The sequence below is a fragment of the Protopterus annectens genome, chromosome 2.part1 (genome assembly GCF_019279795.1).
Source record: "Protopterus annectens isolate FY-2018-M chromosome 2.part1, PAN1.0, whole genome shotgun sequence".
NCBI lineage: Eukaryota > Metazoa > Chordata > Ceratodontiformes > Protopteridae > Protopterus > Protopterus annectens.
The window spans coordinates 41,164,515-41,182,060 of record NC_056729.1 but is presented as its reverse complement, the minus strand read 5'-3'; the positions used below and the strand labels follow the sequence as shown (position 1 = coordinate 41,182,060).

At 36.6% G+C, this 17,546-nt stretch overlaps 1 protein-coding gene across 1 annotated transcript in view; it reads left to right on the top strand.

Moving 5' to 3' along the window:
• LOC122794819 (alpha-2-macroglobulin-like protein 1) overlaps positions 1-17,546 on the top strand; it is a 989,874-nt gene that overhangs the window by 886,276 nt on the left and 86,052 nt on the right. Inside the window, exon 22 of the mRNA XM_044063423.1 lies at positions 16,025-16,603. Coding sequence (XP_043919358.1) covers positions 16,025-16,603 — 579 coding nt within the window. The remainder of the gene's footprint in view (positions 1-16,024; positions 16,604-17,546) is intronic.

Genomic DNA, 17,546 nt, shown 5'->3' with positions numbered 1-17,546 from the left:
CAGGAATTTCTTACATTTCTCAGTAGGTTCTTGTCACTTTCTCTGCCTTGCCTTTTGGTCTTTCAACTGCTCCAAATGTCTTCAGTGTCTAGCTCCAGCCATTACTTTTCTAAGATTGAAAGGCCTTCAAGTTTACCCTTACCTGGGCAACTTGCTTTTTCTGGCCAGCAGTCCAGATCTTCTGATTCAACACACAAATGTAGCTAATTCTTTTCTTCAAGGCTCAGGGTTCACAATACTTCACTTCTACTCTATCCTCCATCAGTGCCAGGGAGTTCCTGATACTACTTGGGTTCATGGCCTTTACAATTCCCATGTTGCCTTTTGCAAAACTTCACATGAGAACATTCCAGTGGTTTCTGGAAACAATCTGATCCCATCAGGCTCACCCATTGGAGACTGTCATTCCCCTTCTTTCCTGTTTGAAAACAGAACTAGGTTGATGAATGCAGCAACTCAGTCTGAATCCTGGTTACCCCTTCAAATGCCTCAGCCAGTACAGGAACGTTTTATAGATGCCTCAAACTTAGGATGAGAGCAGCCTTTGCTTCCAGAAAGGCTCAGGGCATTTGGTCCCCTTCTCAGAGGAAAGAACACATTGATGTCAGTGAAATGAGGGTACTGATTCCAGCCTTACAGGCCTTTCACCATATGTTTTTTTCAGGATCCCTCAAGTTACTCGCAGATAACTCTATGGTCCTTTAGTACATAAGCCAGCGTGCACAAAATCTTATCTTCTCTGTCACTTAGCCATCAAGGCATGGGAGTTGACTAGTACATTGATTTACTGCATGCGCTGTACCTTCCTTCAGCTCAGAACTCTGTGGTAGGTGCAGTAAGCAGATCCACACAGTCTCATGAAGGAATGCTATACAGGGATGTTTTCCTGGATCAAGGTCACTGGTATGGTACTCCACAGATGGATCTATTTGCCTCCCCTCAGAACAACTTCCTCTCTTCTGTGCCAGGGTCCCTCACCCTCAGATGTTCTTCATGTTTCACTGTTGCAGTCATCACATTTGGGTTATCTGCTTGCAGTAGCCCTCAGTCGGCCTGATTATCAAAGTCTTGGGTCCTGCGTCGTTTGCTGTCTCATTTTCCATGCTTTTAGGTAGTCAGGGGTATAAAGCATGCAGCCGACACCATTACATCAGTCTTTCTTGCCGTGCAGTGCCCGAAGCAGAAGCAGATGGCTTTCCTCATGCCAGAGAAACAATTTCATTTGACAGCCTACTTCAAACTACTGGCCACAAAGACCCAGCTATCTGCAAGGAAAATACTGCAAGCCCTGGGGTTCATGGCCTCCTGCATTCTGCTAATTCCATATGCAGGACTGCATATGAGGAAACTACAATGGTATCTAAAAAGCCTATGGTGTCAACATTCTCAGGATCTAGAAGCAATGATTCCTATCATACCTTGTCTACAGATAAGAGTTTCTTTGGTGGGCAAAGGCCTGCCACCAAAACAAGGCAATGCCATTCACTCTACCCCCTGCTGCCCAAACCCTAAGAACAGACGCATCAGACTATGCTTGGGGGGCTCACTTGGCAGGGAAGTGCATTCCGGGTAAATGGAACCAAAGTCAAATGCACCTGCATATCAATCAAAAAGAAATGATAGCTGTACAGAATAAAAAGAACCACAGACTTGGAAAAACAAAATAGTGATACTATCAAACAAATCACACCAGTCTCTGCCAAGATGAATTTATTCCGTTAGCGCTTTCGTGCATTAACAAATAGATGCACTTCTTCAGACAACATATTTAAAAATAACCAAGATATATATATGTTCATACGCACCCAACAGCTCATCATCAATTATCTAATTAAAACATTTAAAGCACCATGTACCTTAAAAATTAAATGTTCTATTTGTTTACTACAAACTTGAATAATCAGGCCGACTACTGCAAGCAGATAACCCAAATGTAATGACTGCAACAGTAAGTACACTCTAACATCTGCATTTATGATGTGTACACAACTGTACTGTGTAGAAGGTGGACGCCCTGTCATTCTCATGGAAGGGGATGTTTCTTAATGCATTCAACCCCTTCCCTTTGATTCAGAAAGTCCTTTTGAAAATTCACCAGCACAAACCAAAAATTTTGTTAGTGATTCCCTTTTAGCCAAGACAGCATTGGTTTCCTCTTCTGCACTTGGCCAGGGGCCATCACTACAGGTTACCTCACCGAATGGGACCTACTCACTCAGGACAAGGGGTCTCTAATTCTAATTCAAACACATCTGTCATCTCTTCACCTGACTTTATGGGTGATCAACGTTTGATTCCTTTTTTCTAAGGGAGTGCTTCGGGTTTTGCAGGAGGCCAGAAAACCCAATATTGAGAAGTCTTACATTTCAAAGTGGACAAGATTTTTTGTCTGCTGCCAAAAAAGATAAAAGGACCCCCTTTTGGCAGATATTCCTTTGATGTTATCTTAAATTTGTGAGTTGCTTGACAGTGTTTTTTTCTTGCTCTTCTATTAAGGGTCACTGTTGTGCCTTATCTGCCCTTTTCTCCTCCATTGCCTTCCAGGCTGGAGGTTAAGCTTTCCTTGAAAGGCATCCTACACATGAATCCTCCCAGGAAACCAGTACCTCTTCCTCTGGATCTTAATTTTGTCCTGGAAAAGTAGACTCTGGTCCCTTTTGAACCAGCAGCCCCTCTGCTTTTTTAAAGTTTTCGACTTTCAAGATTCAAAGATGGCTGCCAAATAGGAAGCATATATTTCTGCCTGCTCTCAAGAATAAATATTAATCTAACCAAATCATACACGACCACTGCACTTAATCTTTCAAGAAATGAAAACATCATAAGGAAAACTGTAATTTTACCTACCTGTCCTTCAATTTCTGGATTAGAAGCAAGTTTGAGCTAACAATCTCTTCTTAAAGCAGTGGCACAGTGGTGAATCTGATTACATGTGCTTGGGCCTGCCAGTCCTGGAAAACAGCCTATATAGACAAGCAGAGGATATCATCAATGAAACAAAAAACAAATAGTCCGAACTGGCTGAGAGATAATTTATTACTTCCAAGTATAAGATAAAAGGTAATGCCCAAAGTAAGAGTACAAACGAATGCAAAACACAATCCACGTAAGCGCTTTCGTTAGGCTGTGCCAAACTTTTTCAAACAAAAAAGTCATTTCCTGTTAATTAAATAGTGAAGTTACAATGATGTAATACATTGTTGCTTCCTATGGAATATTTAAAAAAAACTATGCAATTTTTTAATATTTTAAAAATGTGTAATCAGTTTGTAAACCTTCAGAACTTCATCTGAAGTATGCCCAACCTTTTAAAATAAAAAACAAACCGTTCGTAAATGGCAAGTAAAAATAATAAACCAAAATGATGGTAAATCATAACAGATCGGTGCGGAATGCAAACCACTAAAATACTCGAGCCACACTGTTTTGTATGGTTTGACAGTTAAAAACCTATATACAGACACTTGTATTTTATCTTGTCCTTCAAGTGTATAAAAATACCGCAATGTTTGTAAATAAAAGATAGGAAAAAAAATTTTTCTATCATATTTCAAAACTTAGGCTAATTCGAGCAGCTAATAAGTAACAATATTCGCAAAACTAAAAGTGCAACATGCATTCTCAGTTATATAAAAACACCAACAATATATTAGATGCAAATCCTATAGAGATAAACTAATAAGCAACCTTAAAAAGAGCAGAAACTCAAGCTTACTTAGCAAGCAGTAACGCAAAATGTAATACGACTGCAACAGAAGAACCATGAAATATAAAAATTATATATATATAACGTATTTATATATTGTTTATGATCAAGTCTGTCAATCGTGTGTTTTCTCATATATAATAAAGTAAAAATAAGTAAGAAAAATAATTATAAGGTGTACTTATAATAATCTAGGTGTATTAAAAAGCAGTTACCTAACTGGAAAAAGTAATAGATGTACATAAGTTAAAGTGCAATGTGCATAATAGTAATTTTAGGCATAAAAATCTGCATTAGTTATGTGAGTAGATGAATCAATAAAAATATATAATTAAATGCGTATACTAATTAGGATGACTAAAAGTAAAAACCTAAAATTTCATTGTTAATTGTATACTGTGAATAAATAATAAATATGCATAAATGGTAAATATGTAAATTAATAAATAATATAAAAATATTTAAATGTATATAATTTATAATATACAAAAAACATATATAGTGTGTCAAACGGAAGTAAATGAATGATCTTTCTAAGGTTTTTAATCTTAGGATACTAGCAATTGAGGTGGCACTGTTTAAACCTGGCCAATTATGTGCATTCATTTTGATTTGCCATTGTAATTCTATTTTTTCTAATAATGATTGCCACGCTCCTCCCCTAGTATCCAAATTCAAAATATCCAAAACAATCAATTTGAAAGAATGGGATGTATGTATATTGACATATTTCGCTAAGGCATTAGTTTCAGTGCCATCGCATATGGCTCGAATGTTTTCACCCATTCGGTCTTTCAATTTCCTTTCAGTTTTTCCTACATAAAAGTTTTGGCAGGCAGAACAATACAGCACAATATACAATTTTTTTCACTATTACAGTTGAACTTCCCCTTTATCTAATATTCACTCCATTAATTTTTACTGAAGTAGTTTCCAACACATAACAGCAATATTTACACCTGCCGCATTTGTACATATTCCCATATTTGATTTGTGAAGTTTCTAAACATTTTTTAAATTTTTTTCCTTTTTTGTATACTATTAACGGAGTATAATCAAAGTGGTAATGTAATGACAAGTTGGCAGTTAACAATTGCCAATTTTTCATAAGAATCTCACGAATGTGGTGACTGTCAGTGTTGAAGGTAGTGATAAAACTGTTAGTAAAAACTTTCACATCAACATTTCCTTTACCATTTGTGTCATTATTAGAAAAGTTTTCAAAAAAACGTGGTGGTCAAATTTGTTTCACATGTCAGACTGAGTGATTCATCTGAACCCGCATTCCTTGATGTTGGATCCGTTACAATAGTTGGTGTATGGTTTATTAAAGGCCTAAAATTACAATTATCATGTTTAATTATTACTTCATTCATGACATTTTCTATCAGTTTTTCAGGATACCCTCTACATTTAAACATATCACTTAAAAAAAGACATTCAGATATGAAGTCAACCCTATTGCTAACCATTCTTGCTGCTCGAACAAACTGGCCTTTTAAAACAGCTTTCTTTTGCGTGTAGGGATGGCAACTATCAAAATGTAAAAAGCTATTGCTGTATGTTCCTTTTCGAAATATGTTTGGTTATTATAATCTTTTTGTAGAAGTACATCCAAGTAAGCTATAGTATTTTTGTTTTTTACTGCTGTAAATCTTAAAAATGAAGTACTCATTAATATAATTTAAAAATTCATCTATCCTTTTCTCCTCACCATTCCACAAAATAAATATATTGTCTAAAAACCGCAAATAAATTTTACACTAGCTAAAAAATGGTAAATTAAAAATATATTTTTCCTCCCATACACACATTACTATATTAACATAGATGCCTCCACATGGAGACCCCATAGTTACACCTTCTTTTTGTAAATATAAATTATTATTAAATAATATGAAATTTAAAATTATATCATAAAGTTGATCATATAAATTAATTTTATTTTATTTTAAAAGGTTGGGCATACTTCAGATGAAGTTCTGAAGGTATACAAACTGATTACACATTTTTAAAATATAAAAAAATTGCATAGTGTTTTTTAAATATTCCATAGGAAGCAACAATGTATTACATCATTGTAACTTCACTATTTAACAGGAAATGATTTTTTGTTTGAAAGTCTGGCACAGCCAAACGAAAGCGCTTCCGTGGATTGTGTTTTGCATTCATTTACTTTGGGCATTATTTTTGTCTTACACGTGGAAGTAATAAATTTATTCTCAGCCAGAGGTTATTATCAGAATGGAACAAATGGAATCGCAATCCACTAAGACTAGATTATCTCTTATTAATTCTGCAGAAAAGGAGACCTCTTCAAAGAGACAGAAAACATCCCAAGTACAGCCTGAAGCTACTAAACAAACCCAAAAAACTAAAAATGATTAACCCTTTACTATGGAAGAGTTCAAAGCAGCTCTACTTCCCCTTCAGTCGGAAATACAAGCCTTCTCTACAAAATGAACATTCGGCAACAACTTGGATCATATGTCAAGAATGGATCAAAATTAAGCCAAAATATTGAACAACGAAATAAAAATACAAGGGCTACAAAATGCTGTCTCTGAAAGCGGCAACACCATCAAAGAAGTGCAACAGAAAATGATTGACCTTGACGCAAGAGCTAGACGCAACAACATATTAATTTGAGGCATTCTTGAGAAAGACTATCATTCTCAACTCTCCGATATTGCAAAGGAAATCATTGATATTGTAATGGACAATAAGGAGCTAACTAAAACAATTGCAATAGAGAGAATCCACAGGGCATTAAGGAAAACACAAACTTCGGAAACTCCCAGGCAAGTTTATGCCAGAATCCTAAATGCTGCACACACCCAAACCATAATTGTTAACGCAAAAAAGAAGAAAAACCACCTTGAATGGATATAGAATCACAATAGCTCAAGACTTGCCCCTCCCGGTTAAACAATTAAGGCATCTCCTTTCTGCAGCTGTTTACTAAATAAAACATTAAATGCCAAATGAAATACCCGGTGATACTATGCTTCCAACATAACAGTGTCAACTACTCACGAAAAACTGTCCAAGAAGCTAAATCTGCTTTTATTAAAGCGTTTAAGGAATTGCCTACCAGTATTGCTTAAATAAATAATGCAAAAAGAAAGTAAACCATTACTGTTTGCTTTATTCATAAAGCTATCTTGTCCGTGGACACAGCGGTGCCAAATGCCAAACCATCCAGACATTTTCTTAAAATCTCAGTTGATTCAGAGTTTGCCATCTTGAAATTCCAGTCACGGGCCTAGGATCCAAAGTAAGCAGTTACTGCTCACTTTCTGACCTACAAGTAGCATCCGGATCAAGAACAGGAAGCACAAGAATACTGAGGGCATAGTTCGTAACAGAATAATCAGACTGAATCTCACAGTTCCCGAAGCAATATACTCATCCCAAAAACACAGTTGACTATTAAAATAGAATGCATCTTGTCTTCTACTCAAGACGTATGTCTAATTCACAATCAACTTCCAACAAACTTAACTTTCTCAAAATTTTTGAAACACGCCCTGCACATTGGTTCACCTTCCTGACACCGATTCGCTACCTTCTGTGCCTAGTACAGAGTGCCTATGCAAGGTGTGAGCCTCAAGCCTTTATGCTTTTAACTAAAATAAGGAATTTAATTCCATTTGTGAATATCCCATAATCCAATAAACTGCCTGTGATGCTACTTGGAATGTCCAGATATATTACAAAGTACTGACAACTATCCACTAAGCAGTTACGAACCTGAGGAAAGATAAAGCACAATGGTAACTGATCGTGAAACACCCCTCATCAAAACCCTAACCCTGGACGTTCCACTGCAGAAAAATAAAATTAATATGCCTTTCATTTCGATACAAAGACAAAGCCCGACAGTACAGAATCGAAAAGATGACCCACTCTAAGAAAACAAAGCATGCGTACATTTACAAGAGTCGTCTCTCACCAAAGCCAAATAGATGAAGCACATTACTTTCCGATATAACTTTCTAACTTGTCACTGTGGGTGGTTGTGTTAACATGACAGTCGTAAGACTGATTTCCGGCTCTTGGTGGAAGCTGAGGATGGGATTTTATCTTCAACTTTGACCAGACCCTTTGCTTGATTCTTCTCATCAGCTAATTCTCATTTGGACTGTGTAACGGACCGTACTCTGTCACGCTTCATCCGTGCTTCACTTACTTTCTGAAGTTTTGATACTGCTCCTAGATTTCCATCTGCGTATTGCAAAGTTTGACAGCTGTTCTGTTTGGGAGGCTGTAGCAACACTGTTAGTGGCAATCTAGTGTGGTAATGTTACTCCTCCCTTCCAAAACCTTGATCATTGTAGTGCTGCATGCCAGCTGTTATCAACGCCGAGGGGCATTCCAGTTATTTAATATGGGGTTTCTCTACTGAAATCCAAGTAGATCACACCATAAATTAGAATACCACAACACTGAAAAGAAAATCAAAGCTAAATATAGCTTGTTTACCTTAAACGATCCCTAAACATGCCAAATAGTGTAGTGTGCGGTCACAAAAAATTTGCATGCCACCTTCCTAATTATAAAAACCCATTTAAAACGATCAATACAGTCTTAATTGTTGAAGGCTGGCCAAGTTATAAAGGGAAGCACAACTGAAGTAAACCTATTATCAGTCCATTGCTAGTCTGTTAGGTATTATAGGACAGTTTATGCAACAGCTGAACTGATTAGCAGTTGTCTTTAAAATGTTGAGAAGCGACTGTTATCAGAACTAATTTCTGGTACTGTCATGTTCTGTAACAGTGGCTTTTGTTGTCAAAATACCCCAAAAAATACCTAGTATATGAACTCTGTGATGGCACTCAGCATTAAATAGAATATCGTAAAGTATTTATATTCTTTTATCATTATTGCTGCTACTGTTAATACTTCTAATTTTTAATTGCAGACACATCCACAGCACAGCTGCCTTGGTTGAAACTAGCATGTGACTCAATATAGAAAGGAAAAACCTCAATCTCCAAGAAGAGAAATATAATGTGGCTTACTGGCAAAAATCCAAACAAGGTATTTTAGCACTTAAAAGGCCGTTTAAATAGTTGTGTCAATATGATTAAGCCAGACCTTTTGTATATGTTGGTTGCAAAAGGAGCCATCCTATCACCTTATACTGTCCTGATCCCCCACACTCCACTCTCTTAGTCCAATTGCTGCACTGAAGTTATTTGGTTCAGATTGCCACTATCTTCTTATAGCACCAGCTCAAATCTGTTAAAGGAAAGCATGGTAAACATACAAAGTTAAGAAAAAAGTAAGGATAGAAAAGGGGAAAAAAAGAAATAGAAAAGAAAATGCATTTTGTTAAAATTTAACTAACCACTGTGACTGCAGTGTGGTAATAAGGTTTACCATTCTATTTTATATAAAAATCCATGCTAAGACTATTTGCATCCATCTTTCTAAGATCAATAAATAACATAAGTCCAGTCTCTCCTAGCACCCCACAATTGATGTCCTGTTCTTCCTATTATGTAACATGAGGAACTCACTCCCCCTTGTCAATACATACATTGTTGACCTTGCAGCAGTTAAACTAAGCTTTCACTGATGGCTTTCTTGCTACTCTTCATCTAATTATCCTGAACGTGGTATATTTGGAATACTACCCTCAGCAATAACATTAGACTTAATTCTATTATACAATCACTTGCCCTACTTGACGCTCACATCTAGCCACCTCAAAGTATTCTAATGTTAACCAAGAAAAAAATGAAAGAAAAAAGAATTATAATAAAACAAACACTGCAAAAACTATAATGAAAAACTCGAGTCCAGCATAGGATGCTCCTCTTACCAATACACAGCTCTAGTAAGACATTCCTATAGTTTGTGGTGGAGCTATGTAACAAGACTGACAAATTACAGCAGTGGACCTATGACCTTAATATCTGCTTCCCGAGGTGGAATCAACTAGCAGCCATAATGTCACTTTGAATAATGTGTGTACAGAACTCACAGACCATAGCTGTTAGTACAGATAAGCCATGCAATGTCTTAAGAGTACTGTTTTCTTAAACTGCATCTCGAATTGCCTAACTCTCCGAATTTATCACCTTAACTTTAGTGATCAATATTCCATATCAAAACTGTCAAGCAGCTCAAATACTGGATGGTATTGGTACTAATACAATATAATGCATCAGTCACACAGTGTCATGACCGGACTTTAAATGATCTATATGTGTTGATCCATATAAATGTTTAAGAAGTATGTTATGTAGTTAATTATAGGCTCTTATACAAAATGTTGTTGGTTTAAACTTTGTTCCACCTTTTCCTTAGAATACCTAAGTATATGGTGCTCCTTCTATACATTTCTTAATCAGGTTGGAACCCCAACTAACAGTTTTTGACTGTTACTAATAATATCTTTTATTTAATCATTAAGCAGGTTAAGAAGTTAGTTTTGTGCTAAATTGTCTGATGGATCTTAGAATAACAGTAGATTTTTGTATAATAGTTAGCTTTGTTATGTTTCTAATACCTCTTCCGGATAATAGTAGGTCATGGGTAGGCACAGGGGGGTGTTCTGAAGGGGGTAGGTTGTCACTCATTAACCTTAACATTGCTAGTGTTATTCCTTAATAGTTTTTATACCATACTCCTAAACAACGTTTTCATTCCTCTAAACCGCCCAACTTACTCTTCAATTAGTACATTAACGCGGCTATCCAATAACTAGGGTATAGACTTAATGGTGTCACTGGAATCCTTGAATGTTAAAGGGCTCCAAAATAAAAAAAAGAATTTAATCCTCCATTTAATGTATAAATCTAAGGCTGAGATAACACTTATTCAAGAGACTCACTTGACTAAAGCTCATTGGGAAAAGGAATCAAAAAAGAAATGGGTAAAGCTAATTATAGCTGTGGGGAATTATACTGTATCTAAAGGGGTAGCAATAATAGTTAAAAAAAAATCTTTCAAAGGTAACATAATAGCAAGTGACTGGGATCCTAATGGCAGATGGTGTTACCTAATATGCTCCCTTCCATCTTTCAGTAAAAACATTTTAATTCTAAATGTATATGGTCCATGCATGTACCAGACTGCTTATATTTACAAAATCTACACAATTTTAGAAAAATTCCCAAATCATTTGTTCGTACTAGGGGGCGATTGCAATTATGACTGTCAGACCTGAATTAGATGGAACAAACAAAGAAAACAAACAACCCATTGCTTGACTAAGCTTATAAATGAACTAATAGAAGATTTTAATATATTGGATCCCTTCGAACTATTTAGGAATGATTCTGGTACCAGTAAATTCACATTCTTCTCAGACTCCCACAAGTCATAGTCCAGAATAGACTTCTTAATTTCAACAAGTTTCTCAAAATATGTTATAAACTACCACACCGACCCCAGAACCCTATCTGACCATGCCAAAATCAATCTAAAAATAAACAAGACCAAATCAAACACAAAAGACCAATATGCAACATACTGGACCTTAAACCCAAACCTCCTATAAAACAGGGAACTCTGCCAAGAAATAAATGAATTTCTCAGCCAAACTAACAACAACTTTGAAAGATCAAATATTCCCTTTGATATGCAGTGGGCAGCGACCAAGGCTACACTTAGAGGTATATTAATCAAAAAAAATCTGCATTTAAGAAACAAGCCAAATCCCAAATTGACACCTTAGAACTCAAAATAAAAAATCTAGAGCTACAACTACAAATCAAACACACCATTAATTTAGAAAAACATATCATCTTCCTACAAAAACAACTGCAAGAACCTCAATTAACCAGTTCTCCCTCTTCGAACTTACTTTTGTGTAGATAAACTTAAACCTTTCCTTTCTTTCTAAGGCTTCAATCATAAAAATGAACATTCTCCGGAAAGTTCTATATCATTTCCAAGCAGTCAACCAATGCATCCCAAACAATTTATTTTCTAAAATGAAAGCAACATTGGGTAAATTTATTTGGCACCCAAAAAACAGAGTTAGCTACACAAAGTTAACCCTGCCCAAAGAAAAGGGTGGAATAAGCCTCCCTGACTTTCAGACATGCTATCTTATTATTAATGCCAACCACATTATACGTCTAATAAATTATGAACCCTCCGATACTTCATGGCACCCTCTTTGGATAAAAATTTATCACTAACGTCTAAGCTCCTCCCAATGTAAACCAGAGGGCTATACCTTTCCTTAATAACAAGACTTTGAGACTTCAAAATACATCCCACCTTAGTCAATAATGTAACATGTTTCCGAAAGCTTTTAACTTCTTTAAACTTAAATAACTCCTTAATTATGGCTCAACCAATGCACATGAACCCTAATATCAGACTAAATAATATGTTAAACCTAGATAAGTATCCAATCATAAAAAATTGTATAATCTGGGAATTTTATCAAATAAAAGATCAACCTTTAAGTTCTAGTGTGGATTCTCTAGCAGCAAATAAAAAATACTGCTTAATTATTAATCAAATATTATACTTAGTAAATTTGAAGATATCAGAAATCAGCATAACTCTACAAGACTTTCAGTTATACCAACAAATTATCTTCCTACTACTACTGAGAACGAAAATGTTATCAGACACTTGTAGACTAGTTACCCAACTCAAATACCAGAACGAAATCCTATATTCAGACTATTGGATGAGTTAAAACAATAGGTTAACTAATGAACAAAAACTAGAGACAATAGATATAACTGTAAAACTAGCCCCTTTTAAAAAATTAATTTACACTCAATTCATGATTAACAATAACGCATACCACACACCACACTTTCTGAGCAAAATAAATGCCAATTCGTCACCTTTCTGTCCCACATGCGCCAACTCAGTTGCTGACATTCTCCACATATTTTGGTCTTGTAAAAACATCTATAAACTTTGGTGCTCTTTAAGAGCAAAGCAGGAGAAAACAGGCTATATGAAATACACCCTGTCATGGGAAATGGCAATATTAAACATTTTCCCTAATTCATATACATATGAATCCAAACATATTCTAGTAACACAGTGCACAATACTAAAATCCTATATAGCCCTCAACTGGCTTGACAGATCCAGAACTTCCTGGGCAGAATTCACATCTGTGGCTATCAAATATGTTTTAGCAAACATTAAGAACTGTAAGCCTCAATAAATTAACTTATTTCAAGAAATACTGGAAAATACTTCTAGAAGTCCTTAGCTAGGCCTTCACTGAGCCAGATAGATCATGTGTTTTACTATACTACTCCCTCATCATAACAAACTTCCCTTCTAACTTGATATAGAGACCACAATTAAACCATTTTGTGAAAATGTACCAATTGCACTAGTTATACTAAACTATCCTCTAGTATTTAATTATTTTCTTTCTACCGCTGTTATATGTAATTACATTAGCTTCTAAACTCTTTATTAGAACATCCTACATGAGTGACAACCCAGTGTAAATAGTGTTGCTTTTCTTTCGGCTTTTCCCAGTTAGGGGTCATCACAGCGGAACTCTAGTCCGCTAATGATTGGCAGTAGAATTTTACGGTGCCGAGATGCCAGCCCGACACCCAACCTTCAATGAAGGCACACCCAGTCACGCATGTCTTTCTTACACAACTCGACCACGGAGAGGACATGCAGACTCCACACAGAAGGTGCCCCAGCTGAGAATCGAACGGGAGAGCCTCTTGCTGTGAGGCGACAACGTTACTGCTGCATAGTGTAAATAATGTAAATAGTTGCTTTGATAGATACAGGTATACGATTATAGTTTTTCATCTTGTGAAAATAACAGTGGTTAATGGTTTATTGTCTGTATAAATGGTTAGATGCTTGATATCTAGTGTGCTTTCTAAATCACACTCAACATTACAAGTCATACTTGTCTTTTACAAATGCTTATTACAATGAAAAATAACTTTCTTTTTCCACTTGATTTTTTTTAATATTAAAACGTCAAGCTTAGTCACCATTTATGCCGTAAATTCTGTATGCAACATAAATTATTGATCATATTATATAACCCCATTGTTACCTTACTTCCACCTTGTATTAAATTGTTCATAGTAGAAAAAGGAAGTGAAATAAAAACTATATTTGAAAAAAAAAAAAAAAAGAAAAGTTTTGTACTTTGAAAACAGTATTTCTGGTAGCCATTACCTCTGCCAGCAGGGTTTCTGAGATTCAGGCATTAATGGCTTCACCACCATTCCTACTTTTCCATAAGGACAGAGTTTCTTTGAGAACCAATCCATCTATGTTTAAAGTGGTCAGTGATGTTTCCTTAAATCAAGCTTTTCAATTGCCTACTTTTTTTCCCATCTCCACAATCTCCTAGTGAAAGAATTTTGCATTCCCTAGATGTACATAGATGGCTTAGATTTTGTCTTGACAAAACTAAGAGCATCAGAAAATCTGATAGACTGTGTCTTGCCATTCCAGGACTCTGGGTTTGCCTGTTTCTAAGCAAACTATCTATTCATGGATTTCTAAGGCCATAGTGTTTTGCTGTCTTTTTTATGGGAAATCCTTATCCTCTTCTGTTAAAGCCCATTCCACTAGACCTGTTGCATCTTCAGGGCCCTTCTTCAAGGGGTTGGATACTCAATCCATTTGGAAGCTGCCACTTGGTCGTCTGTTAATACCTTTACAAAACATTACTAGTTGGATAATGTCTCTAGGGCCAGAGCAGGGTTTGCCGGAGCAGTCCTGCATGGATTCCTGGAAAATGTTTCTGTTTGAGCTCTCTTTCTTCCCACTCCTTGGGTTCCCTTTCAGCTTTGACACTCTCCCATATGTAAAGAATACTGCAACATTAAATAGAAGGACATAGAACAGTTGTGTAAAATCTTATCATAACCATAGATGTCCTCCTCTTGTGTGTGCAGAATTGTATCCCACCCGCCATCCCCCTACATCTTGATGATTCTTTGGATGACTGTCTCCTTTGTCTCCCTTTGGAATTTTCCTCGTGGAGCTACTTCATTCTGAGGATTGTACGTGAGGATGTCCCTTTTATGGCTGACATTCTAGGAGCCTATGTGCGGTGTCTCATATACAGGCCGGACGTCTGGTTGAATAGCGGAATACTACCCGTATGTAAAGAATGCTGCAACATAGAAGAGAAGGGACATGTATGGTTACGGTAAGATTTTACACAGCTGTTATATAATGTGCATGTGTGTAGTAGGAAAAATAAATGTAGAAGTGAATTCTATAGACCTGGGATGGGGTTGGGGGGGTCTGAGGTAAATAGCTGAAATTAAGAAGTCTTAAGACCAGAGGGTCTGTAGAAAGCTAGCTTATTTTCTTGTTTCTGACCAGTACTTTTGTGTTTGACCCTTTACATTTTTTTTTTCATTTTTAAGTGAAACCAGTAGCTTTTGTTTAGGTTAGGAACTCTCCTTTCAGATATCTGTAACTTTCAGTTGGGTTGATAGTGTCAAATGTGTATGACAAGTCACCACTTTTAAATTATAGCTTCTGTTTTCATAGTCTTTCATTCTAGGTAATGGAAGAAGAGTCCATGACAACAAACCTTGACATTACTGGGATCTTCTGCTTCTTTGTTGTACTGTTACAAAGATTCTCCATCTCTGAGCATTTTCTTTTCCAGTGTGCGTGTTGTGGGATTACCTGTCCTTGTCTTATAAAAAGCCATTTTTTTAGTTTTTACTTAGACTGATTTTGAGACTCGTATGTTTTAATAGAGATACCTGGAAAGAAGAGAGGACTCTGTATTAATTTAGAGCTTTAGGTGTAAGGGGGAAACTTTAGTCTTTTCTGGATGCAAACTACTACTTGCAGGTTTGTCTTTATCGTTTTTTGTTAGTTTTCTCATTTGCGGTTGCAAAGAGTCTTTGCTATGCTTTAAATTGGAAGCATTCTGTAGTAGCAGTGTGTGGGTCATATTTAATGCCATTGCATGATAGTACTTTGGTTTAGGTTGCCTTTGCCAAACACTGCTAAAAAGCCTTCAAGGGATTGTAATGATCAGTGGCCTAAATTTACTTGACCTGCAAATTTAATCCTCAGATCTACTGATAAAGGCTTTTTGGGACTCTCTCCATGAGGGTGCGATTTCCAGACGGACATCATGGTATTGCATTACCAATGCAGTTTTTTGTGCTTGCATTGTAATTACATTTCATTGTTTAGTAGCCTTACTAGTAATGAAAGTTGCAAACATTACATAGAGGAGTTCAGTTCATGACCTTTCTGACCCTTTTTATTAAATTAACCTGTTGTTGAAGGATCGTGTTTAGTATACGTATTTATTTTAGAAATAATAGTTTAACAGTTATGTATTTTTTTAATTAGATTTCAGCTGGTTCTTTACAAGTAAGCAGCAAAAAAAGTGCTCCTGTTTTGCCAACTACAGTTGCAGCTTCAGGAAGTAGTGCAACCCAAAAGGTACCAGTTGCTGTAAGTGTGCAGTCTTCCACAGTGCAGCAGAATGTTGCTTCTGTAAACGTATCCACTTCCAAAGTACAACAGACATTGGCTTCTGTACATGTATCGCCTTCCACAGTAAAACAGGCTTCAGCATCTGTACAAGTACCATTGTTACAGCAGAAGATGTCAGTTTCTACACCTGTACCACCTTCAGCATTGCAGAAAATTCCAGCTTCTATACCTACACAGTCTTCTACATCACAGAAGCCTTCAGCTTCTGCACCTTTACCACCAGCTCCACCATCTGTACCTGCACCACCGCCTCCGTTACATAAGTCTGCAGTTGCTGTACAGCCATCTTCCATTTTACAGAAACATCCACCTACTATGAATGTACCCCCTACTTCACTACACAAGGTACAACCTTCTGTAAATGCACCTTCGTCCACACTGCTGCAAAAGGCTGCAGCTTCCATGAGTGTCCCATCTTCCACTTTACAGTCGGTAAGTCAGACTGCTGTGTTTTGTTTATTAATGGTTGGGGGGGGGGGGGCCATGTCTACATAGCTGGAAGAATTAAATGGCTTAAAGACAAGGAATGCCAAGGCTAGGCTGCCAAGAATGTTGTACATAATGAGCATTTTGGGGATCACACTGTTAGTGCCAAAAATGCAAAAGGAAACCTGGTGGAAAGAAGAAAATCCATAGTATCCTAATGAAGAATGGTAGTGTAGAGCAACTAACTCTTCACAAAAATTATTTTTCTCTGTAGTTTGGTATCTGTTATCCTAACATTAGGGCCTGATTTCAGTAGCTGTCTTTGGTTTTATTGTCTACTTGGGTTCAGGGTATACTTTGACCACTCTGGGGCAGAAAACCCTACATTCTCTGATGGAAGGAGGAAAATCTCCATTTCTTTCAGTCTTATCAAGACAACTGAGGCCTTAGGTTTTTATTTTTATTCCTTCGGTTTTATTCCTAATCTTAATTTTGCTGGCAATTGATGGATAAAACTTTTGTGAGGACAGTGCATTTTTAGTTTATAACTGGGCGTGAGAGACTGTTGGAACGTGGCAAGTTTGGCAGTTGTAATATTTCAGCACCTATACCTCAGAAAATGTTATGAAGTGTTACTAATGGAATTCCCAGAACATCCTCCCATCCCCCAGTGCTACCGCCTGCCAGCAGTTGGAGGTGTTTCACAGTCTGATTTCCCTAATAGCCAGCCTGCTGCACCTAAGAAAGCAGATATGTACAAAGCGTTTCATTCTTTCAGGTTCTGTACACTTATCCCAAATTTTACCCAGCTACTATAGTTATAGTCAGTTCAACTGCTGCCTAGCATTTTTGTTAATTCTAATCCTGCCCCTTCGGACAAGGATGATGAAACATTTAAGTTTGGAGGGAAAAAAAGTGTTTGTTTTGCAACTTTAGCTTTTAGAATTTT